This window comes from Pleurodeles waltl, chromosome 1_2 (assembly GCF_031143425.1).
Source record: "Pleurodeles waltl isolate 20211129_DDA chromosome 1_2, aPleWal1.hap1.20221129, whole genome shotgun sequence".
Lineage (NCBI taxonomy): Eukaryota > Metazoa > Chordata > Amphibia > Caudata > Salamandridae > Pleurodeles > Pleurodeles waltl.
In genome coordinates, this window is record NC_090437.1 from 356,889,336 (window position 1) to 356,915,852 (window position 26,517).

Consider the following 26,517-nt stretch of genomic DNA (forward strand, 5'->3'; position numbering starts at 1 on the left):
TTCCTTCCAGATGCCATCTACACTGCACATCACCTTGCTGCAGAACTCATCCTTTGTGTTACCACAGAGCTTCACCTAGAGACCTCACTCAAAGGTAATGAGGGTTGAGGGGCGATTCTTATGGACACATACTGGCAGATTAGGTTTACCATACCTAGCTCTTACTAGGGTAGAGATTAAAATTCTCTTTGCATGGAATTTTATATCTCATATTTATTGTAATACTTATATTTACAACTCATTTTCACAATTCTGCTTCTTTTACTGCTTACTATCCTAGTAATTGCAGCACAAGCACTTTATCGAAGATTGCAGTCTTTTCAAAATACCTATTGAAAACTCTCCTGCATCTCCTTTATTACCTGTGTGTGACTGAGACTAATTGCTAATGAGAGAAAAGGCTAACTTCCATTCCATCACGGCTTCCTTGAGAGGTCTTATCTACAGTCCATGTGTAAGGCTACCAGAAATCAGCTTTGTTTTCTGAGTATTGGTGAGGTACTGCTTATGAGGCAGGAGGGATGGGCAGACAGTTGCGACTTGTCGTAGGAGTGACTTAGTCACCTACAAACAAAAGTGCTGTCATCCCTAAACCTGCAGTCTTGCCTATATATATACACATATATATATACACATATATATATATATATAAAAAGCCTTGGCTGGGTAGAATAACTAAAATTAAGCACAATGTGTTGCCCAAGCTGCTCTACATTTTCCAGGCACATGCAGTAAAATTCCACAAGAGGGAGATGAAGTCTATTGCAGTTCTCCTGTAGAATATAGGTCTGGACTGGGAAGTGCAAGATAAATGCTGAACTAAGCCTCTTTCGTCCTTGTGTCTCGCTCCCCGCCAAAGCTGGTGGCCCAAAGCAAGCAAGAGTAGCAGTTTACAACTTTATAAAAAGTTCTCTAAAGACTGCAAAGCTGACCTTCAGCACAGTCCATTACAAAGATTTATTGTGCAGAATAGAATAGCACTGAATTGTTCCTTTGAAAATTAATATATCCAGTGGATTTTTGTTGTTGAGGTGTCTAGTGAAATATAAAAATCTAACCTATTTGTATAAATTAGTGCCAGATTTATATTGAGCCTTGTTTCTTTCTTAATCAACTGTTTTGGTACTTTTTATTGCTTTACACTTTCTCCTTTGATAAAGCCTAACTGCTCAAAGCCACAGGTACCCACTGTTGAGCTTAGTCTTTTTTTTGTTTTATGAATCTGACTGGACCCACAGTAGATAGTGAGTTTATTACACAACGAGGTCTCACAACCACACCAGATAATACACTGCTTTCATCACATCGGTGCCGAGTGGTAGGACCCAGAACTTGTGTTGTTAAGTACCATTTGGTTATTAAGTCTGAAAAGATAAAATACCGCCATGTTGACACCTAGCAGGAAGTTCTTGTGATTTCTAATCAGTTTGCCAAGTTCCGGAATCTACTAAGCACTGTTTCAGGCAGTTTGCAAACTTTAAAAAAAAAAAGCTGTAGAAAAGTTTGAAAAAGCTTTTTGTAAAGTTTAGGAAAGCTTCAAAAAGGGTTAGAAAACATGGAGCCAGACTGCGCCACTTTGTCCACTCTCAAGATCAACAAATGGATAGTCTTGTAGGACAGAAAGATCAGCTTGGGTGCCTCAGTAAAGAAGGAAAATCTCTTGGGGCTTGGGAGGAAGCTCACACAGCTCAAGCACTCTTCAAGGTTGAGCTTACTCCTGAGAGTAAAAATGACAAACGGTGGATAGTGACATTCTGGCTCCTTGCACCCATACTAGACTGCCCTCCAGAGCAGACAGTGAGAAGAGTTCAGCCAGCAGCAGGCAATCCATACAAGCTGAGATGGCAGCCCTGACCTGGAGGAAAGATCTATCAGATTGGGCACAAGGCCCAAAGCTGATGATGGCAGCAACAAAGCAGCAGAGGTAGCTGCACAGGTGTCAACATACTTACACAATACCAGTGGGTAATCCACATTTGCCCAAAGGAATTGTGTCCAAGTATGTTAAGGGGGGGGGGGGGGGCGGGGCGGGGCGGGTGTGACCTACATAGGTGGCCAGCATCGTATGAGAAAGCTCTCTGAATGAGAAAGACAGGGGTGCCGAGCACTAGAGACCTTTATTTTGGGAATTAGTTTGAGTGTTGGTGACAGATAAACTCCTGACACTAGACGAGGAGGTGGCAGATTCTTACACTCGCATGAAAGCAGCCCTTATGAAGTTATTTGGTATTACCCTAAAAGAGTATCAACAGAAATTCAGGAACACACACACAATGGAGCAACACATACATGGGTGGACTCTGTGGATGCTTCAGTAAAGGCAATAAATGGCTGGATAAAAGGTAGCCAGGTGTATACTGCTAGTCAAGGTAGCAGATGAGTGGGTGAGAACAAGGGCATCCAAGAACGGCCATGGTGGTGATTCCAAAAAGAGTGGCCTAGGCCCACAGAAGTTAAAGGAGAGGTGTATTAAGCCTAAAAAAAGAGCCCCCCCCCCCGAACCCTTAAAGGGCAAGACCCAGCCCACAGCTGGCAAACATATTGGGGACCAAGGGCTAAAGAAACTCTTTGAGAAGAGGTTGCGGTTTGATGGTCAGCAGCCAGACCACCACAAGGGCATCCTCCATGCTCTAAGAAAAAGGTTACCATAGAATAGCCAGTGTAGTGTTAGATGAGGAGTCCTCAGGTGAGGAAGTCCTAGTAGGTTTCAGTTGGGAGGTGGGACCAGGTGGCAAGTTGGTGATGCCTCAGGGTGGTAGTAGACACTTCCACCAGGTCAGCAACACAGTCTCAGCCACTGCTCTTATGGATTCAGGTGCCAGGCACACCATAGTGGTGGTCAAGCTGGTTTCTCCAGACCAGTATTTCCCAGGTAAGGATAGCCCAGGGGCAGGGAAGTGTCCACCCTGCTTCTTTTGGCATCCATTGAGAGGGAGGGTACACTTACTCTGAATAGGACAATAGTCACTCCTAACCTCCCAGATTGTACCCTAGGAAATGCCACCCAGGGCACTTCAAAACCTAAAGATTATGGGGGTAGTTTCCCTAAACAGAAGAGGCAAAGGACTCAGAGATGAGATAAGCAGGGCCAGACTGGAACCCAAAGCAGCACGGACAAATTTTGTCAGACCAGCCCCCAAAGGATGCACAGCAAGGGAGTCCGACCACTACAATGGGGCTTGGGGTTGTGAGGGTAAGGAGGTGGTCTTCCCCCAAGAAAAATCTTTTGGGGGGGGGGGAGGAGGCAAAAACTGAATTCTACAACACATTTTATTTTTCATTATATATTCAATTTTATTAATTTTTAAAGCATATTAAATGATGACCTTACGTCACCCGTAGGGGAAAATCTTTACTGGGGTTCTTCAAGGATTCCCTCTAACACTGCCTCTCATCTCTCTATAGCTCCTCTCTCACGTGTATTTTGTTTGTTTTTATAGAGTCTCTCTTACCAGCATAGAAAGTTGGAGCCCTTCACATCTCTCACACAGACAATTAATCATACATGTGTAAATCAATGTATAGAAAACATTTACAAAGGGGACTACAAGGTGTAGGATTAACATCATCCATACTGGTAGGCATCTTTTAAGGGTATTTGGTCTGAGGAAGCACAAACCCCAGGATTCAGAACATTGCACAGTGGTTAGGGTTGATTTTACAAATGATCCTTTATTTCTACTCAAACAAAAACCTTTTTAGCAAAATTAGATCAAAGACTGGGAAAAAACAACTTTCTAACCTGTACCATGCAGTTTGCATGCAGCTCTTCGATGGCAGTTCATAGCTCACTGTGCTAGATTATGATAACGTATAAACTGTACAGTCACAAAACGAGCTCTGCGACAAAAGCTATGCATAAAAAAAATACTGTTTAGTGTGCTACATAGTACAAGTTCTATGCAGCGGGCATATTAACGCTGAGCGCTACCTGAGATGAGTCAAACCTGCCACTAGACAAAAACCTGATCTCTCCCCAGCAGTTATATTAACCACCAGAGTTACCTTGGTACTTTTATTATTGCCTGAAACCTGTTAGATATACAAGGAACTCTGCAGTGCTTTTAAAACTGCTGCACTGGAACAAAACTGCCCCCAGGTAACAAAAGCGCCCCCCCCCCCTCCAGTCTCTCAGAGAAACATGTGATGCCCAGTACAGCCAGCCCAGCCTTGGAGATAAGGGTAGGCAGAGGAGGCCAGTCATAGAGAGGAGACCAGAGGGACAGGGGCACCAGACTTCGGTAAGAGAGGACCCCCAAGACTGGCAGTGGTTACATCACTCCTGTCCTTAAGGGAGACTGTGTCAGCCCTAGACGTCCTGGATTATCAGGCACCTGTTCAACCCTAGGGTGTCATCCCTGAGCTGACAGGAAGAATAGGAGAAAGAGCATGTCTGCCACTTGAGGTGGTAGCAACCCGTGCCCCCCCAACCTCTCCCCAGAAGAAACAGAAGTTAGCAGAACTCATGGAGCTGCTGAGTGACTCCTTACAAGCCTCAAGGCTGGAAGTAAGGTTCACAACTGGTCCCAAAGTAGCAAAGCTACCTCTAAGTTGAGACCTAGGGTTGTGGTTCTGAGCACTAGCAGCAGTAAATGGCCTCTGCTGGTTGCTTGCTGTTGGGGCAGCACTGGACCTTTCATGGTGATAAGGTCCTATCCTGGGAGGCAAGATGGGCCCACTATTATTGTCTGTCCTGGTTTGGCTACTTAAGTATTGGGTGGCCTCAGTGAGTAAGTTAGGTGTCACCCTAGCTAAAGTGTGGGCTAGTGAGTCAAGTGCCCCATAGTCCCAATTAAAAGGGAGAGAAAGGATGAACAGAGACACAATCTTATCCAAGGTACAATTTAGATTGGGGCATGTAATTTTTGTAGGTAGGTTAACTCCTCATAACTGATCCTGGCAGAAGGATGTGAGGTTGAACAGGCACTGCCAGTTTTCCCATCCTTCGTGCAGAACAGTCAACAGAACTAATGAGAACCTGGCTAATTCTCCTAGAAGTGTTAGCTGGGAGGTTGTGTGAGGAAAAGGCTTTTTGACAGTTCACCCCCTACTTTTTGAATATTAGGTACCAAGATTTGACACAGCAAGGTATGACTACATGCCTGCCACTGCTGGCTGGCAGAGCAATCTGATACTACTTACTCGACTTTACCATTTAAAAGAATGGCAATGCCCAAACCTTCCTTTTTAAAATCCATGTCACTCCTAAGCAGCAGCAGCTGCCGTAAATGTCAATTGGGGGGTGGGGAGGGGTGGCTCTAGAACAGAATAAATACAAAAAAAGCCACTTACCTTTCCCACTGACTCCTGCCGCCTCGCTGTATGCTCCTCTTCTTGTGGTGTCCCAGCATTCACCACAACACTAGCACAGACTCCCCAGCAAACCTGGTGCTGCTTTCATGCTAAGCCTAGCATGAAAGCAGTGTCAGGATTGGTCTGAGTGGCTCAGACAAAACCCTGGAGCCTGTGCAGTTTCTCTAGCCCAGCGGTGCACACAGCTGATTGGAGAAACCCAACTGCATGTGTCTGTGTTTGGCAGGCCTGAGATGGCTGGCCAAACACTCATGCACACTTAGGTGTGCTACCTTCTCAACCCCACTCCCACCTCCCATGGTCCACCCCCACCCCTCTCTGCAATTCTGGCTGAGCCAGCAGATGAAAAATAAAACAATAAGCCATTGTTTTATTTTTAATCTTATGGCTCTTAGCCAGGGGGTGACGGCCCTCCGTCATTGCGAAGGAGCCACCCTTGCTCCCAAGGCAGACCTAGTGAACCACGAAAGCAAGGTGCATCGTATCAAAAAGTTGGACATGTGGTTCTTAACTATACATATCCTGACAGTAACAATAAAAAAAAAAAACTGCAGTTGTTTTTACTGTGGAAAGCCTAGTAGTCCCCATTGGCAAGTACAGGGTTACAAGCTGACCACCACGCAGTGTCAACTTCTGGATGGGAATAGTAAATATGATGCTTTAAAGTATTACATAAATTGTTGCATTAAACCACAATTGATGCTCAAGTCAAATTTAATGAAACATTTGTACAAATGGCAACTTTAGTGAGTAGCCACATAATTGCCCAAAGTTTTCCAGTGAGTATTTACACTTGCTGATCAAGAGAGCCTTCTGAACTGCTGGGGGGAGGTGTGACCGACTCTCAGGAAGGAACAAAAAAAAAGTCTGCTTCCATTGGAAGGGGTGCGACAATGACCTCTCTCTGGCAGGAAGGCCAAAAAAGGGTGGGAGCCAAAAGGACAGTGTTAGAAGTAGGGTCTATGGTTGGCAGTCGCTTTGCACCCCATCCAAGTAAGGACCCTCAGTCTAGTCAGGATAAGAGAGATACCCATTCAGATAACCCCTGCTCACCCCCTTGGTAGCTTGGCACAAGTAACCAGGCTTATCTCAGAAGCAATGTGTAAAGCATTTGCACATAATTTGCAGTAATAAATGCGAACACTACAAAAGGACACCACACCAGTTTAAAAAAAATAGCCAATATTTATCTGTGTAAAACAAGACCAAAGTGATATGAATCCAACATACAGTAGTAAAGGTATGAATTTTGTAAGATTTATCTTAAAAATACAGTTCCTTGAGGTCGATAGCTACACCTGGGGCTATCCCGGCATTGTGATCAACAAAACCAACAATTCAGGCTGGTTGCAGGGTTGCGGGCCAGCTATGGTGTCGGGAAGACCTGCAAACAATACCTTGGCTTTGCAGGGCATTGTGATACTCGCGGTGAGCTCAGATGAGCAGTGTCGCTGGTGTCGCAGTGTTGGTTCCGGAGTCGGTGCTGGAGTCGTCGGGTCCCTGAAGTCACAGGAGTTGCAGATCGAACTCTGGGCTGATTAAGTCAGGAGCGTTTATGGCGTTGGGGCTGCGGTGCGAAGCAGGCCGATGTGACGTGTGTGCCCACAGGTCACGGTGCAGGCAGCGGGTCAGTGACGGCATCCATCGCCGTCGTGAGACCTGGGCCGTAGTGTGAAGTGGGGCGGTGCGACGTGCAGTGTCTACAGGTCACGGTGCAGGCAGCGTCACTGTCGTTGCTGAAGTGCTGTTGTCGGTAGGCCCAAGCCGACGGTACGGTGCTTAGTGACCCTCACGAGCAGTGTCCACAGGCCACGTGCAGGCAAGGATGCCTGGTGGCGACACTGGAGTCGATGGTGCTGGCCTCAGAGGAATGGGGCTGCGCTGCGGGATGGGACAGTGCTTTGTGCTCCTCACAAGTCCTGTCCACAGGCCACAATGCAGGCTTTGGCGTCAGGAGTGGCGGCCTTGGGGATGCCCAGGCTCTGGTGTGAGCAGGCGATGCCAGAGTGTGGGCCCACAGGTCACAGTGCGAGCAGCGGCTCGGTGAAGTCGTCCGATGACGGCGTCGGTGAGACCAGGGTCGCAGTGTGAAGCGGGGCAATGCGACTCCGTGTGGTATCGGCAGGTCACGGTGCAGGCCAGCTTTGTCGTCACAGTGGTTTCTCCTCTTGAACAGCAATAAAACACACAGTTTCCAGTGCTGCAGGTCGAGGAAACTTAAGCCTTTGGTGTCCCTGAGACTTCCAACAGGCGGCAAACTCTACTCAAGCTCTTGGAGAACTTTCTCAAGCAGGACACACAGCAAAGTTCACCCTTTGCACTCCTTTCAGGCAGAAGCAACAACTGCAGGCCAGTCCAGCAAAGCAACACAGCAAAGGGACTGTACTCCTCCTCCAGCTCTTCGCTTTGGCAGAAGTTCCTCTTGATTCCAGAAAGATTCTAAAAGTCTGGGGTTGTGGGTCTTCTTATACCCCTTTCTGCCTTTGAAGTTGTCAAACTTCAAAACAAAGTCTCAAGTGTTTGCAAGATCGTTCCATGTCCAGGCCAGGCCCCAGACACACACCAGGGGGTCAGAGACTGCATTGTGTGAGTGCAGGCACAGTCCTTTCAGGTGTGAGTGACCACTACTCCCCTCCCTTCCAGCACAGATGGCTCATCAGGATATGTGGGCTAAACCGCAGCCCCCTTTGGGTCACTGTCTAGATGAGAGGTGTGAACAGCCCAACTGTCAAACTGACCCTGACGGGAAATCTACAAACAAGCAGAGTCACAGAATGGATTTTCTGAAAGTGGCATTTTCAAACTAACAATCTAAAAACCAACTTCACTAAAAGACGTATTTTTAAATTGTGAGTTCAGAGACCTTAAACTCCATATTTCTATCTGCTTCAAAAGGGAATCTGTGCTTTAAAGTTATTTAAAGCCAGACCCAATGTTAACCTATGAGAAAGACAGGCATTATAACAGGGAAAAACGGATTTGGCAGTATTTCACCGTTAGGACACGTAGAACACACCAGTACATGTCCTACATTAAACATATACTGCACCCTGCCCATGGGGCTACCCTGGGCCTACCTTAGGGGTGCCTTACATGTATAAAAAGAGAAGGTTTAGGCCTGGCAGGTGGGTACACTTGCCAAGTCGAATTGGCAGTTTAAAACTGCACACACACAGACACTGCAGTGGCAGGTCTTAGCCATGGTTACAGGGCAACTAATGTGGGTGGCACAACCAGTGCTGCAGGCCGACTAGTAGCATTTGATTTTCAGGCCCTAGGCACCTCTACTGCACTTTACTAGGGACTAACCAGTAAATAAAATACGCCAATCATGGATTATCCAATCAACAGTACAATTTTTATGAGGAGCACTTGCGCACTGATTAGCAGTGGTAAAGTGCGCAGAGACAATAAACTAGGAAAAACAGACCTGAAAAAATAGGAGGAAGAAGGCAAAACGTTTGGGGATCCCCCCTGGAAAAAGGCAAAATTTCCAAAATACAGCTTTAAAGGGGAAGCTGTTTTTGAAGGGCAGATGGTGGGCACATACAAAAGGGGCTGTTCTTTTGTTTTTGGAGACAAGTTGACGGAGAACAGGGAGGGAGGAAAGCTGAGGCCAAACCTGTTTGTCCATAGACATGTAGCCTAAGTGAATAACTGATTAGTGGCAAACACAGACAGGGGCATGGAGCAGAGACTAGAAAAGAAAAAATATCTCAAACACGAAACGAGGAGTGGGGAGAAGGTGCCCTTTCCCTATCATGACTACAGCAGTCACCCAAGTACTGGGATCTCTCGGATCTCAACACTGGTTAAACCTGATCTGCAGGATAATTCATTTCAGTGCAGGGGTCTAACAAGTGGACTACAGCACAAGTACCCCAGGAGGAAAAGATTTGAGAAAGATGTAAGTGGAGGAAGAATTTATGCTACCTTCAAGCTGTAAGGCTGCTAGAAAACAGCCATTTTTGTTCAGACTTTCCAATATGGATATTGCAGTTAATATAGCAGTCTTGCAATATATGAACCGGAGGAGTCACCTCATGCTACGCCTGCTGATAGCCACGTAGGCAAGACTGTTCGAAAAATGAAGCTAGATGGTTGGAAAAACCTTGGTATACAATGACAAGGGGCCAGTTGTGAAGACTAAGGCTACTTAATTGCAGGCTCGATTCCCCCTCTAAAGGTAAACCTACCCCCAGTTTTAAAATGATTACACTACCTATTCCGTATAGGATTTCCGTTATCATCCATTATCTCATTCTATAGATTTCTGAATACCAGGTGCAAAATACTGTGCGCCTATTAGGGGTGAGTTTTCAGCAGAACATTTGATAAAAACTTCTTTGAAGAACACAAAGGAGATAAAAAAAAAAAATAAAAAAAAAAACAAGCATTTGCAATGTAAACGGTTTCGCATTTGCTTGAGCAATTAGCATTGTAAACTCCTAACCGGACTTTTCTTGCCACATAAATTGAAAATGAAAATAAAACAGTTTCACACAGCTAACTGGACTTTTCGTGCCATATAAAATGAAAAGTAAAAGTTTCACATAAACAAGCTGAGGGCCTCCATCAGTACAAAGCAGACACACAAACGGAAATAACAGTTCACTCGTAGTTAAACCTATCGGCAAAAGTGCAATTATCTACGTAACCCGCAAAAGTGCAATTAATTATGTAACAGAGTCAATGGCATGGAAAACGCTCGACTTCTGCCAAGCGAGATCGAGCTGCGAAAAAAAAAAGAGAAAAAGTAGTCCACAAAGCGGGCGGAAAACAGCAAGCCTCGTATGTTTTCAGTACTTGGTCGCTGCACTCGAGGAGGGCTAACCACCGGAAAAGGCATGACATAGGCATGCCTTCCACTAATGAAAGCAAGCGGATTTTAAAAGGCAAGCCCACGAACCAATGAAAGACACTGAAGTGACATGGGTGTGGTTTGAAGCCCAAAGAGAGAACACGGACCGGAGCGCTTTGCGCTCGCACGTTTACAAAAACTGTCCAAGCAACCTGTCTAGTGAAAGTGGATGCCAGTAAAAGGACCAAAGCCTTAGCGGACCCTCGTGGGGGGGAAATGAACTAATCTCTTCCAGTCAATACATAGGACTGGCAGCAGAAAAATCATTATTAGTCATTAGAATGAAAATGGCAAGAACTTATGACCTACTCCATGAGTGCTGATCTCTGCACTGTGGGAGTACCGGGAGGGGTAAGAGGATGGGGGGTGGGGTTTGAGGGGGGGGAATTAGAGGTGATGATACTCAGGGGCTAAGAAAATTGAATCTAGTTTGACACGAACTGTGGGAAGCTGGTCCTTTATGTGGTATGTAAATACCATCTAAAAGGTCCAGGTGCTCCCCAGTGAGTGGAGAGGGCCTGCTATGCAATCCCAAAATGCTCTATTTAAGGATAGTGTGGTCGAGCAGCCTTAGGCTTAACAGAGGAGTTCAAGACCTCTACAAGTACACAATAGACAACAAATAATACACGACTCAAAAAGGAGAGCCATACCAATTTATAAAAAGTAGCAAGTATCTTTATATATGTTGAGGCAATAGAGAAAGATTGTTCAGGTAAGTACTTTTTTAAATAGGAATTCCTTATCTTTAAAAAGTGGACACTGTGCAATTTCTGCAATATTATCCTATGGGAGGAAAAACAAGTTCTGCATGCATGTACTGTTTGATGACTTACGGGACTAATCTCCGAGACTTAAGGTGACTATTGGGCAATGGTCAGGACCACACAAACAGGTCACTCCGGGTGGCACTGGGGCAGCCAGGTGCAAAGGTGTAGGTATGGCGCTGGGTGCCTAATATATTTCAGTAGAGATCGATCTTTGTGGAAAAAGGCTGTAGGCCAGTCAATGTCAACCAATAGGTAGGTTACAAACAAGGGGTGAAGGGTGCAGTGATGTCTTTTGGTGTCAGGTTTCTGTGTCCGGGAGCACTCACGGTTGAGGGGTATTGTGGTCTGAGGCTACAGGCATCGCGGGGAAGTACAGGAGTGGTGGAACCACAGTGGACTCAAACTCAAGAGAGCTGGGGGGCTTCGCTGACACTAGGGGCCACTTCAACTCGAGCCGGAGGCGACGTGTGCAGGGGTTGATTTAGGCGTAGAGTTTCTCTTACCACAGAAGCCGTGGTAGAGGAGGAGTGAGTGCAGAGGCTGCAGGTGCCTTCGGGAGTCCAGGAGGGGTGAACCCACGATGGACTCAAACTCTGGGGAGCTAGAAAACTTTGTTGGAACCGGTGGTCCACTCCCTCTCGAGTCAGAGACAGTGGGTGCCGTGGTGACTTCAGGTGTCGGCTTTTTGCAGTTCGAGGATTCAGAGTCTCTTCTTTGGAGGTTTTTGGAGGACACGTCCGATGTACATGGGAGGCCTGAGTCTGTATTGAAGGCAGTCCTATTGGGTTTTTGGATTCACAGCTGCAGGACATGTCAACTTTGATGCAGATTTCGTCAAGGGATTGATACCCGGTCAGGTGCTTCTTTTCTCCTCTTCTGCTGTTGCTGCTCTTTGTATTCTTTGTCTTCTTAGGTCGTCAAGATCTGCTTCTCTGGTGACAGGGGCTCCCTTAAATACTGAATTTATAGGCATTAGGGGTGCGTAGGTTAGTAACCAATGGGCTACTGACCCTTCGGGTGAGTAGGCCCCTATGTGACCACTTCCTGTGGGAAGTGGGCATAGTCCTGTCCCAGAATTCCTAAGTGTTTTATTCTGGTTAAGAATATCAAGGGACCAAGAACAGATGGGGCTGTTGGTGCACTTGAATTTAGGAGAAGTGCAGAGTTTTGGTGGTGTTGGCACAGTGGGGCAAATTGAGAGTAAAGACGGACTGTGCCCTTTAAGGTTTGATACCGCAGGGTCTTTTGGCAGTTATTTGCCACAGAAAACTGCTCAATGTCCCCTTTGTTCCTGTACAGTAATGAGACTCATCAACTCTTTAAAACACTGTTCATTGTTTGTAAATCTGTGCATTACACAAGTAGCTTGGTTCAAAGACTTTGAGATCTTTAATCAGTAAACAGAAATGGGAATTTCAGCAGATCCCAAATACTCCTGAAAAAATTCGGACTCAATAACAAGTGTAACCAGCTTAATTGAGGATGTGCAGTGATTCGAATGAAAAAAATCAAACAGCCTAAAGGCTCCTTCACCTTACTAAGTATGTTGATGCCTTTAAACATTTGTCTGCTTGATTTAAACCTTGATTTGTCAACAGAATAAGAGGAAATGTCCTCATCACTAGGCAAAGAGGCACAAGCAGTAGATTTTTTTTTTTTTTTAAATAAAACTGTGGCAGTAAATCAAAATCTATGCTAATCCAAGTACACTTTCACTAATAGCTCAAAAACTACAGAGTAGAGTACTACCCATCCACTGAAAGTGCTTTAGCACCTCATCAGGGCAGATGACGTATAGATGCCAAACGGCATTTTCACCTATTCAATATGCCCTTGAGATGCTCCTTCATTTCCTCTGCTTTATCCAGCCACTTAGTTAGGCTCAGGTGACAGTTTTAACTCCGAAGGCTGTGAGAACCCACTTATGTTACTTCTGTGTGGAAAGAGCCTAAAGAGAAGCTACAGAGCTTTTGCTGCTCCAGGCCACCATATTAGTATAAATTATATGCAGGTCACTTTTTTGTTTCTCTCTTTTTCAGGCTGTACTCCTTTCTTATCCTTTCAAAGAGAACAACAAGGGGGCGGGTGGGGGCTACTACCCACCTTCCCATCAACCCATGATCAGTACTCTTGAGGATGAGCGGCACAGGTGTTAAAGGTTTAGCCTGGGACCCAAAGAAAGGCTTTCACATACGTGAATACTGGTGCATTCTGATCCTTGGGACACAGGTGAATAAAAATGATATTTTGCTTGCATTTCCAGGAATCTGAAGAAAAAAAAAACCCAAGCAGCATGCATAGGTCGCTGAAGATTAGCATGTTGAGGGTGAAGGCACAACTTTCACCACTGGCTGGTGGTTCTGAAATCACAGAAGCCAGTACACGAAAAATCGGTCATTCTCTTTTTGACTGCGGTTATACACCGACAGACTGCACAGAGAAAATGCGGATATGCAAGAGCAAGTGAGCTTCACACTAAAATCTGTCCTATTCAATGAACTCCATGACACTCAACGTTTTATAATCTTACATTATAATTCAGCTTTGAGCAACTGTAAAATCAAATGCTTACCAGCATCTTCAGCGAGCGTATTCATTTGTGTCTGAAAGAACAAGCTCATATAGGGTCTGCAAGATTACAGGGAACAGGTCTGTTCCAGTTTATGCAAATTAAAATCTAAAGTCGGTACCCAACAGGCTCATATTTAAAAATCCATATTGAAGCACTAGTAAAGACATGAAGGGGCACATTATCACCCCATTAAATTTGCATATTTAGTTGTTTTTTATCTGTGACTGATTGTGAAATAGGTTGCAAGTGCAGCAGCAATATTTTAGATATATGATTGCATATATTTTTATTAATGTTTATTATTTTTTAATTAAGTTCTAGAAGTATTAGTGGACCCAATTATGCACTAGAACAGGCAGTGGGGTGTAAATGGGGTAATTAATATTTATTCAAGCTGATATTAATTTGGCCAGTAGTATCGTTTTGCTTGTCTACTTTTACTGAGTTGCCTACCTTTATGCTGGTATAAAACTCCAGAATTTTGGTCTCAAGAAATTCTCCGGAGCTCAATCAACGCTTGTGAGTTCCACTTTGCACCCTTGTTTTAGTACCAGTGGCATAAAAACACACCAGAACTCTTATTTGCAGTCTCCTCAAGACTATTGTAAAACAGAAAGTAATGTGAATCCAGTGAACTCACCGACTACCGCCCACCAACCCAAATCTGGGTTGCCTGTGTTTTCTTTTCTAATAAATTCAACATTAAAATGATCTTTTCCCACACAAACATCTGCATTCTTGCAAACACTTTCAACACTGAGCGACTTATGTATCATCTACAGAAAGCTGGGAGGGGAAAAACAAAGGGGAGAAAAAAAATATAAAATATAGAAATAAATCAGCAAATAACACCCTTGGTAAGTAGCTCAGCAGATGCCAACATCAATCGCAAGAGTAAACACAATATTTTTTACAGAAGCTAACTGTTCGAAGTTCAAATTTTTAAAGGGTTTAATACTTGGGAAATTAAAAAAGCCTCCCCAAAATATAATCAAAGTTTCTTTTCAAAATCCCTGGTACAACAGCATGTAAAAATCAATTACATGAATATGTACATTAAAAAAACTATAAAATAAAGTGAAATAAATAGTCGCTAAAAATATGTAAAGTAATAATCCCAATCATACTGTTTAGTCCTAATGACAAACACACCTGACAGAAGGCACTGCTTTGGAAGAGAAAGTCCATCTTATAAAGCTGCTTAGCCTTTCTACATGTACAACTGCACAAACCCTTTCACAAACACAAAACACCAGAAGTTTCTTTCTTTTTTTATAGGGAACAAGGAAGTTGGAAGTGAAAATGTCTTCATTCCAAAGAATTCTGAATATAGCAAGACATTGGACGGAGGTAAAAGGTGCTACGTCTTCTCAGGAGAATGATCAAACAAACAGGTGGTGTCCATAAGAGTCTTTGGAAAGGGAGGTGTAAGTGGAGGTCCCTCAGCAGGATTCCCTTCATATGGTGAAGTCAATGGAGATGCCGGGGCCGGCAGGTGGGGCGAGGCCGGGGCCGGTGGGTGGGGGGAGGCCGGCAGGTGGGGCGAGGCCGGGGCCGGCAAGTGGGGCGAGGCCAGAAAGAGAGCGGAGTGAAAATTTGAGACTGTGGTTTCAGGTAATGTGGGGGATCTTGGCGAGTTTGACACAGGTGTCACTGGGGAGGTTGGGAAGGGTAGTCTCGGTGAGACTAAACTGGGAGCTCTTGGCGAGTCAAAAGGTCCAGCTTGTAATGTCTCTGCACTGCTTGCAAAGGCTGCCAAAACAGACTTATTACTCTGGGTGCTATCACTTTCTTCCATTGCACCTAAGGGTTGATCATTTGAGCTTTCATCAAAATGAAAATCATCCAATATCCCAGTTGCTGCATCCAAATGCCCACTACTAGTAGTATTATCACAATCCTTGTCCAGAGCATCATCGTCAGTGCCTACTAGATCTATTTCATCTAAAGACTCGTAAATGTCCTGAGACTGTCCCATGATCATAGAGGTGGTTGTGCTGCTGTCAACCTTGGTTGGCGTGGAAGTGGTACAAGCATTCTCACGGTTACATTCTTTCTGCAATTTTGGCCCTTGATCACCATCACTATCAATGGTAATCACAACCGGAGAACTGTTTGCTGATCGAGCCACGTGATGCCGTCTACGTTTCTTCTTGTGCTTCTTTTTCTTCTTCTTACGGTGCTTGCTCGGGTCAGTGGCTTTGCCTTCATAAACAATCTCTATGCTGGGGCTTCTTGTTTTTTTCCTTCGCTTATGTTTGGTCTCATTGCTGTGTTTTGCCAAGTCCTCGTCATTTCTATAGTTGCTGCTGTATCTTGATGGTGCTGTCTTCTGGGGACAGTTTTCTTTCCCATGGACCTGCAGTACATCCTGCTGGTTTGCCTCACCATCTTGATTTTCCAAGTGTCGTGTTTTGTATTTTCTTTTGCCACCAGGCTTTTCAGATCGTGACCAGTCCATTCCCGATGTCATAGTACGAGGTCGGCTGCTGGAGCGGCTCCTAGAACGGTGCCTTTCACTTTGATGGTGGCCACTTTGACTGTGGCTTTTATGGCTCCAGTTGTTTTTCCTTTCAGTGTAGGACTTTAGCATGTAATCTGGACTTAGCATGTGATACTGTCCCCTACTGCTTCTGTAAGACTCTTCATAGCCACCCCTATCTCTGTTTCTACTGTAATAGGTGTACTCCCACTGGTAAGAGCTTCTGTAGTTTTCTTGTGGATAATGGTAATCATGATCTCTGCTCCTAGACCTCGGGCGATCGCGGCTTCTTGATCTCGAACTGCCTCCATTTCTTGATATAGAGCTTCCACTAGTTATAGATACTGTCTGGCTTCTCATTGATAAACTTCTGTCCCTGCTTTTTTGACCTCTATCCTTTTTCCTCTCCCTGCTCCTTGAACTTCTGCTTCTCAGCCTCTCTTTGCTGTGGTGTTTTCTTTGATGTCTGTGCTCCCTACCATGTGAAGAATGTGAAAGAGACTCTGAACTCCTAGACGTTACCAGATTTCTTTGTGGCTCATGGTTGCCTGGAGAACGCCCTTTGTCCCTTTTTGATAAAGAACTTAGAAAATCATCTATTCTTCTACTATCAATTTTATTTTTCTTTAAAATGATGTTGTTCGTCAGAGGCAAAGACTTGCCCTTATTTTTCATCTTTTTATCAGCTGTATCCTTAGAAGTCAATGAACTCTGGGAGGAGGAAAGGCTAGTATCACTGTCATCACTAAAGAGAAACTGTGTGTGTTCTGGCTTTTTAGTAGCCTCACTTTTCATTTCATAAAGCGATGCCTCAGAATCAGAGGACAACTCCACCAATTCTGGTGTTCTCTCTGCCAGTGGTTTGAGATAGCCAACAATGAGGCAGTCATCTACAGCAACAAGGCTACCTTTCTCACCAGGTACACCAGGATCCGTTTTCACCTCTTCCTGGTTAGCAGCAACATCTGCAGTTGTTTCCTCATCAGAGCTTACTGAACTAATAGACAGAGAAGACACTGTAGTTGGACCAAGCTCCATTGTGGAATAAGAGGGCCCAGGAGTTTCATCATCCCAAGGAGCCTGCCCAACACCCAAATCGGCTGAATTAACATCTAGTTCTACTGCTGCTGCCTCATCTGGTGATATTGTGATAACTGTAGAGTCAGAATGGCTTCCTTCTTCATATGAGGGAGCAGGACAATCATAATTGGAATGCTGATCATAGGCTTCCATGTTATAAGGGCAACGAGCAAAGCTGATCAACTCATGCAAAAAGTGATCTGTACGATGAAGTAGGAAAGGTCGTAGATCTTCAGCAAAAGCCTGACTCTCCAAGTCATATCGTGTGACATTGCTCATGATGATATGTTGCACAATGTTAACCAGAGAGCCATGAGCACCAAAAAGGACAGTCAGTTCACGTTTCAACCACGGGACTAACCTATGTAGGCAAGCAGGGTTCCTACGATAGAATTCAGATGAAATGTCCCTGAAGCGACCACCATCCTGAATGCTACGAACGCGTATTCCAGAGCGATAGAGTGCTCGCCTAAAGTGTATTATGTCCTGCTCCTGAATTTGCCGCATGGATCTACCTTCTGCGCTGGCTTGTCGTCTTGATGCAAGCCTTCGAATCATTACATGGAGGCCATCATTTCTTTGCACTGGAGGCTGCCCAGCCAGACCTTCAAATAATATCCCATTATCAGGGGGTGAGACTGTACGTGAAATGTTCCTGCGAGAGTTTAACAGATTGCGTCGCTCCCGTGTCAAAGTACTCCTGTATCGAAAGCGATGCCCATCTGGACTACCAAAGGAGCCATTCTCAGATGGCCGCAGAACAAACTCCTGGAAATTATCTTCAGCCTGCACACTGTGGAAGATAGAATAAAATGGCTGCTTGCAAAGAGGGCACTCTGCCTTGTTCTTAGACCATTCCTGAATGCAGCGGAAACAAAACCTATGCAGGCAGCGGTCCAAGTATGAAACATTTTCAAATCTGTCCAAGCAAATGGGGCACTTGGAGTCCGGTGATGCATCCGCTGGAACATTCTTGCGAGAACCAGCTTTAGATGAAAAGCTGCTACCCACTGCCAATTCCTCTGCTGCTGCTAACATAACCTACAATCAAGACAGAAAAGATGCATTAGAAAGAGAATACAAAACAATGAAAGACTACATTTATTTAAAAAGTCAAGATGAAATGAAGGTGTTGAGCACTTTATCAACAGCCTTTTAACCTTCAAGCAATTAAAAGTCTTCTTAAGCTGTCCTTCATCAAACAGTAATCTCTTAAATTTTTGTTTGTTTTTAGGTATGGAGCACCAGTGTATTTTAAAAACAGACCCCAGAAGACCTGCAGACTACCATTAAATTGGTGATTCAGATCAATCTGGTTATATTGTACTAAACTCAAATTATCAACCCAAGTTTCCTTTTGTCTTTTTTCAACAATCCATCTACAAATTAGGTAAACATGTTTTGAAAACATTTGTATTAATCGTAAACAAAAGGAAATAATGCAATAAACTGCAGTATATCAAAAACATTTTCAAAAGACATTTGCCTTACATAAGCATGAGCAACATTTAGATCCTGTCAGCGCACAGCTTCCCACCAGTGATCCCAAACTTGGTAATATTTCTGTGGACATTTCCTAGATATATAGGCATGTTCTTACACTTTTATACAGTAATCCATCCCTTTTATCCATTCTTCAAGGGTGGGTGCCATACCAACCTGCCAATAATGTGCGATACCTCTTTTACCTACCAGAAGTGTGATACCTCTTTTTCCTACCAGAACTTATTGCACAGTCTTATTATCGCTGGCTAGAGTACCACGCCAATCATCTGTGAGGCCCAAAGTTATATATTTGGACCCGGCGTGACTGGTCTGCATATGCTGTGAGTTAATCTATTATGCAGCAGGCTCCAGTACTGTGGTATGACCAGACAGCTCCGTAAAGTATGGTAGGAGGTGCATAGGATATCACTTTGCAGCGCAGGCAATTGAGACTTTTACTTGGTTACATTGTACTCTGTCTGATCATACTATAATACACTGGTGTAAATATGTAAATTGTATATGTCTCAGTCACAGAGACTGTGGGAATTGTGGGGGCCATCTTTACCTCAACCCTGGCAGCTTAGTCTATGGGTCTGATGTCTTGTGTCCATCTATCTTTAAGTGTAGAAGGAGGACTGGACAGCGTGCAATAGAAATTATTACCCAATTGCATGATGGAGAGTCTGGATTAAAGTGGATTACACTCTGGGAGGGCCAGGTGAGGTACATGGGCCGTAAGTAAAACTGTGTTCAGGGAAGATCGTAAGTGTCGGCCCAGGATATAAAGGATATGATGTGTTCACATTACCAGACATCCCCAAGTTTAGACATCCCTATGACATCCCATGGTCAAAACCCTAGCAGGTTCGCCATATGCAAAACAAGAGTTGTGTTTCAGCAGTCAGAACATGGTTTCACCGGTTCAAACGGAATGCAGAATGCCAACAGGGCTGTTTTGTTTCATTGACAGAAGTGAAGTTGTGGCGTATGGATGATGTATAAAACAGACTGAGTACGCCGTATACTTCTATGCGCTCCAGTTCGGAGTGAACACTAGGGTTGTTACAATCAGACTAAACAGTCATTAATAGGGATACGTTGACAACCCCAGTACTTACGTTTAAGATCGCCAATACAAGTCCCCTGTCATATAGAGAGCATACAATTCCTAGGGGGGGGGACTAGGCTGTTTTCTGCCCAAGAGAAATAAAGATATAGCAGAATGAAGGGAAACTAGTAAATTGGGTGGAATGCTGGATGTGAAATTTTGAACCATGTATAGCTCATGGGAAAGGGAGATCATTGTGAATGGTGTGCCATGACCAGCGATATTGGAGGGGTGGGGAGCAAGCACCAGAAGGTCATATCTTCTGGAGTCTGTAGAAAGGGGTTCTATATTCAGTTGTTTATTTGTTTCGTCAGAGCAGCTTGTATGCATAAGTATCTGAAGTGATCAGTGGCCACTTGTAACCGAGATATAGCCTCCAATTCAGTGTGGTCACCCATAATTGGCACATACATTTGTCCCACGTAACCCTTAGCCCAGTGACGTGCAGTATCTGTATCAATCTAGAAATTGTGGTTTCAGGGTTCTAGATGTAAAGTAGTATGTATTGGTGTGAAGAAAGATGCAATTGTTGTGGGCAGAGCCATACTAAATTAATTCAGGAATGTGTTATGTCTTATCCATTGCAAAAGCGGTTCAACAACCAGCATGAAGAGGGGCAGCAGCATTGCTGTGTGCCTCGCTTAATTTCGAATGGAGTAGATAAGGCACCAATGAACCTAACCCTCACCCAGGGTTTATAGAATATTCAATAATAAAATTAAAGGTCCTGAGGCTTGATTCAAGAAATTACATGATCAGCACAGTGCCTGCGTAGATGGAGAGCTTTTCAGACAACTGAGTTACATGAATGTGCCTTAGAGAGAAATTACGTCATGCAACCAAATGCAGACTGACGACAATATTGCAAGAGAGGCAATGAACAGGGAGACAAAAATGAGAAGTTAATAGATTGAATTGCAAAAAATGACACTGAACTCAGGATGACAGAAGCTATCCACTTTGGGGTTTGATCACCAACATAAAAGACATTGGTGAGGCCTTTAACAATTATTATGAATTATTATATAGGGCAGCTCCTATCAAGACAGCAGAAAAGAATCATCTGATAATACATGATTTGCCAATAATCATGCTCTAGGGATAAGATAGACACAACCTTGATAGCCTGATATCAGATTTCAGCATCTTGCCGTCCATCACATTCATATCTTCGAGGAAGACCAAAGGCCCGAATGGGTTTCCTGTGTAACTTATTAAAAAGAATGCCAGTATGTTGGCATGCACACTAGTGGCTTTGTTGGCAGGTGGCTCTCCAAACTAAAAATGTGGCAAATGACTTACTCTACACCACAATAGTAACCATTCCTAAGCCTGGGAAACCCATAACTGACTGCATAGCCTATGGACCCACTGCATTAATAAACACAGACACAAATGATCCAAAATAACACTAGGATTAATAGAGTTAGGCGCCTAAACATTTCCCTTGTCAACCTAGCTAAAAAAAGAAAAGCCCACAGTATTAGTTCCTGTGGACTTCGAAAAAGCAGTTGATAGAGTCTCCTGGCTGTTCCTGCTCAAGGTCCCGGAAAGTATTTAATCTTGTTCAAGTTTCACGGGCAGAAGTAAAATTGCTGTATTACAATGCCTAGTCGCAACTTCACATAATCTGAACCCTATCCTGGCCATTCCCAATTGAAAGAGGAACACAAGAGTGAGGCCCACTGTGCCCTTTGCTTCTTGCCTCAATAACAGTGCCTTTATTGTCTTGGGATAGGACACATTTGTGCAGATCTGGGGCACTGTTTGAAGTGGAGAAATGGAAGACTGGATAGTCCTCTATGAGGAAGATGTTCCCATGTGTGTGGACCAAAATCCTAAGAGTATTCTTCTGGAGATACAGGCTGACTAGGAGGGGAACAAAGATGACAAGATGTTGTTTGCACTTGGACAATTGGTAGATAAACAAGATAAAGCCAGTCACTGGAGGGCACCTGCAGCGAACGATATTAGAATGAATCTGGGGCAAGGATCAATGTGCTGTGGCAGAGGAGTTCATCTATACAAATTGCCACTGGGCCAGAAACAAAAAAAAAATTTGTTTGGGGGGGTGGGGGATTTAGACAGAGGAACTTTTACCAATCACTTGGCCCCTCCCCGTGATTCTCCATATTATTTTTAAGGCAATGTTGATTTGATGAGTGTAGTGATCCTTGCTTACGATCAGTTATGCTTTCTTTTGAATTTTTACCAATGGTTCATGCCGTTTGTACTGTGCTGTTGGTTATTTACAAAGGCAAAAAAACAATAAATCAGATATTTCTAAAAAAAAAAAAGCGGATGGTAAAAATAGGTGATTTGGGGTAACTGTACAAAAGCAAATGTTCTTTTCTGCAACTTATATCATCAGTATTCTACCTTTGTATGTTAGTCACTTGTGAGTTTGTGGCAGTGGAGAGATTAAATCTATAGGTACCCTTCCAACACGGGATTGTTACATGAAAAGCACTTATCCTGAATAACACTCAGCCACTGCTATTGTTTTTCTGAACAGACTGAAAGTTTAAGGAGGATGCACAGGAAAAAGCATGTCATAGAACACTTAAGTACTTCTACTTCATATAGCATGTTACCTTCAACAACACTGGCAAAATTGATAGAACTATCTCCTACTGTCAAATCACTAACATTATAGACCTAAAATGCCCAAGATGAGAAAAATGCTGGTAACCCTGAAATGTTTCAGGCAGACAGTTCTTTTGTGCACATACTAATTGCAATCGCCCAGTGTCATCTTAATAAAGACCTTTTGAGTAAGCCAGGCTCAATAACTTAAATGGCCCTGCACAGCTGAACTTAAGTGGTTCTCTGAAGATCTCTAAAAAAGACAATATGCATGAAGCTTAATTCATGTTGAAAGAAGAAAGGAGCTTTCAACCGACAAAATGAAATGTGACCTAGAAAAATAAATTACCACTTACAGATGGATATTCTCAATCTACAGCAAATGCTGGATATGTGGAGGATAGAACAGTACATTTAAGAATCATCTCTGCTACCCATGTTCTCAATCATGCGCATTTTGTATAGTGGCTTCCCTTCTCAAGAGGAGGGAAAAACAGCAAGATTGTCAAAACATTTTGATTATGCAGGATATCACTAATCCAGTTTCAATCTTTATCATAACCAATTACAGACACTGGTGGTATTTTATACAAACAAGAGATATTGGGCTAAAATTACTCCATTTCTCTCACCAGTGGACTCAACTTTCCAATATTTAAAATTCATTGATTTTGCCATCTTTCTTTCAATAGGACACCCACAATTTAGCCATAGAAAAAATTAGGCCCAGCCAAAATTCAAATTAGATTGGCATAATTCATGTAATTTTATGAATTGTTATGCCTGCTGTTCAAAATCCCCCAAATTATGCCAACATGCCACACTGTGTACCTATGTTGCCGTTTGCAGCAAAATTATAGTACACAAAAACAAAAAACAAAAAACAGAAATGAAGCAGTAGTTGTTAAAGCAGTGTTTTTTGAGCTATTTATTTTGCACTAAAAAAATAAATAAATAGCACTGTGAGGGATTTGCATTTTGTGTAATTACGCATAACCTTCACAAGATTACATAAGCAAATTACCCGAATTTAGTACATACTTAGTTAAAATGTGGCCAACCATTATATGCCCATGAAACTGAGAGAGAAACTGATGCAAATATCATAGGTAAGTGGCAGGGGAGGAGGAGGTGGTAGAGGGGGAACAGGCACTTGACAGTAATATCTTTATAAATGTTGGGTTTACGTATCTACAGCCTTGTCCTGCATCCAAGCTGGGTCCTTCTTATTGTTTTTGGTCACGTCTTCTTAATCCTGAACTGCTGTGCAGCCGGAGCAGTGCATTATAAGGTGAGCCTAGCCACTGCTGATGTAATCTCTTAAATAAATGGTGTCTGCCAGTTAAACATATTGCCTGCAGAGTCTCTGTTTGACTATCCATGACTATAATTTTTTGGGTATTCTTTACACTTTATTTAAAAAATTAAAAAATAAAAAAAAGATTGTGAATTTTTTTCCTTCCCATTTCTCTACGGGTTTACTTACTGAATAAGGGTTATATAAAAAGAGTTCAAACTTGTTCCAACCCAAGTCACAGCTACGCTTTCCCTATTACTCGATTGTTGGTATACTCTGTTCCAGCTATTTTACTAAATATTTCTTCTCTACTCATATATTCTGGTTGGGCCAAGACTGCCAGGTTGAACAGCACCTCTACTGATGTTGACACACTGTCCTTGTCCTCCCTTCAGTATTCAGTCCTTCATCTTACTACCATTGGCACCTCCTGACTTTGTTGCAATGTCGGAGTGAGGGGTAGCCTCAGAAAGTGGTCGTCCTTTTCTACATTCCAAGAAGAGATTGAAACCATTGCCCAAAAGATCTGGCCTTGACAGTTAACATTTTAATGCAGATAATCTGACAGGTTCATGCAAATATTCAAAACTGCCTTCAAAGGCAATGTGAAACGCTATATGATAAAATAGTTATGGGTGCATCTGGAAAAGATGAATGCTAAGATCAATCAATGGAAAGCATTCAGGTATGTTGCGCAAAGCACCTACATGCTACAATAATTAGTGGTCTCTAAATACACATCTTAAGTTTACCATCTATGAATAATAAAATACAACACTTGGGCACTTGGAAAGAAGTTGGCAAATAAATGGAATAGGCCTCAACCATAACCAACTACAAAGTGCACCAATTCCAGGCATATAAAAGGCTTGAAAAGGTCTAGCTTAGCTTAGATGGAGCTACCAAATTATATTGGTACACCCTGGGGTGCAGACACAATTTTAAACAATTATGTTAACTCAAGACCCATGAAGATGGTTAAGTGTGTTTGGATCACAAGCCAAATTTTAGGTTACTTAATTACTTGTAGAGTTCTGCCTCTAAAAACATACAGATAAGTTCCTAAAAAGCATACATATAGATATGTTCCTGAATGTGCACTACATGGCGGAAAACGTGAACTGTATTTGATAAAGAATGATTAAGGATTATTGAACGGTGCTCATGTAATTGGCTACATAAGTATACAGATTACATGCCTCACCGAGATCACTAAATGTTATTCAAGACAATTAAATTCCGTTCAATTAAAAAAAAAAAAATATTCTGCAGGATATAAAGCCAACCAGAGCATTAAGAAAACACTCCAAAACAGCTGTCACACATAAAACATAAAAATAAAACACAATTAAAAGAGGTTGAGGGTTAGCCCTTAAACAAAAATTAAAAATTAAAAAAAAAAAAAAATGAAATGGTCAGAAAACTCTACAGCATAACCATTTGTACAGAAAATGAGTCACATGTATTGTACTGCTCAAAGCAGGCTATGCGTAGCTTCCTGCAAAGCTCTAGACTTTATTATAAATACTCAACTCAATTGATTAGATAAATTGAAATGAGAACTGCCAAAGTACCAGAGACAGCGTAGCCAAAAGTAATGAGTTTCTGCATCATCTTTAGATAGAAGTTGTGGTCGGCGAAATATAACCTTTATCCTATTCAGAAATGAAACCAGAAAAAACACAAAAACATCATCTATGCCCACTTGAAATGCATGAATGGCAAGCAAACAACCTACATGCACATATATCCCTTCTACATTGGCAAACTGAAAATGGCAGAAATAGTGAAATACAAGATATGTAAATGCACACAAATATGTAACTGCTTTTGTTCAGCACGAACAATGTTGTTAATTCATCTAAATGCAATGCTCTCAGATTTGTAATACAGTACCAAAATAACCACAAACTGAATTGCAAGACCAGAGGCTCCTATTATACTTCTCTAATCTTGCTTTATTTAATACAACAGCAGTCAAGAATGCTGAATGAACTACAAATCCCATCAGGCTTAAAAAAAAAAAAAGCCAATTAGAAGCTACCGGTAGAACTACATGGCCGATCATAGTCCAGAAAACCCTAAAATACCTATCTTGACTGCAAAAGGTCCTCTTCTTTTTGCTGCTCGCAGTCAAGACATGTATTAATATACATATCACTCAGACTGGTGCACTGCTTCAGCATTATGTACTATTGCTGGTTCATATTGTTTGCACTAGCTGCAGTGATTTTATTGACCAGTTTGTTTATTTGGACGCTATGCGCATGAGTGTTTTTCCCATCTCTTACCGCTTGCCGTTGACCGCACCCACCATTGTCCTGTGGCGCAGCATGACAAGTGCTCGTTTCCTACAGTTTGGCCTCTCCTTTCCCTTTGGCAGCTTCTTTGTCAAGCATTTTACCCCGGCTCGTCAGCGGTACAATGCATCTGGAAACTGGTCAATTTTTCTGGCATCAGAGCTGCTAGATACGCCTCAAGGACGTGGTCTGGTTTCACACCATCCCTCTCCTTAGCTTTCCAGAGTGCAGTGTGTCTCTTCCGTTTGGGTAGAGACTTTTCTCTTTGACTTTGCCTGACAAACTGCTGCTTTTTAAGACAATAGCTCTGTTTTTTTTCCAATTTTCATGTCCGGGAGTGGGAATTACTCTCTATTCAATGATAATGATGGGGAGATTTTCAGGAACAAACTTAATGGTTTTAGTCGATCCTCCATGGCACAAGTCGTTTCCCTGTCCATGAAAAACATTAAAAAAAAAATTGAAAATACTGTTACTAATTTAATGTCTCAAACTATGTGGCCCGTTCTGTGGTAGAAAGCAGAAAGTGCGAAGACATGACGATACAACCAAACAAATCAGAACAAACACAATTTTAAAACAGCTATTGACTGGTAAGGTTGCTCACATGGGTTTGAGGACAATGCTTCTCCAAGGCCTTGTGTTAAGTAGGGGACTAAT

At 43.0% G+C, this 26,517-nt stretch overlaps 1 protein-coding gene across 2 annotated transcripts in view; it reads right to left on the minus strand.

Moving 5' to 3' along the window:
• Positions 1 to 14,775: 14,775 nt before the first annotated feature.
• The window catches only part of TOPORS (TOP1 binding arginine/serine rich protein, E3 ubiquitin ligase), a 43,320-nt gene continuing 31,578 nt past the window's right edge, over positions 14,776 to 26,517 (minus strand). For both annotated transcript variants that reach the window (XM_069239716.1, XM_069239709.1), the window contains exon 2: positions 14,776 to 18,119. In XM_069239716.1, the coding sequence (XP_069095817.1) occupies positions 14,877 to 18,116 (3,240 nt within the window). In that variant the 5' untranslated portion in view covers positions 18,117 to 18,119 and the 3' untranslated portion in view covers positions 14,776 to 14,876. The remainder of the gene's footprint in view (positions 18,120 to 26,517) is intronic.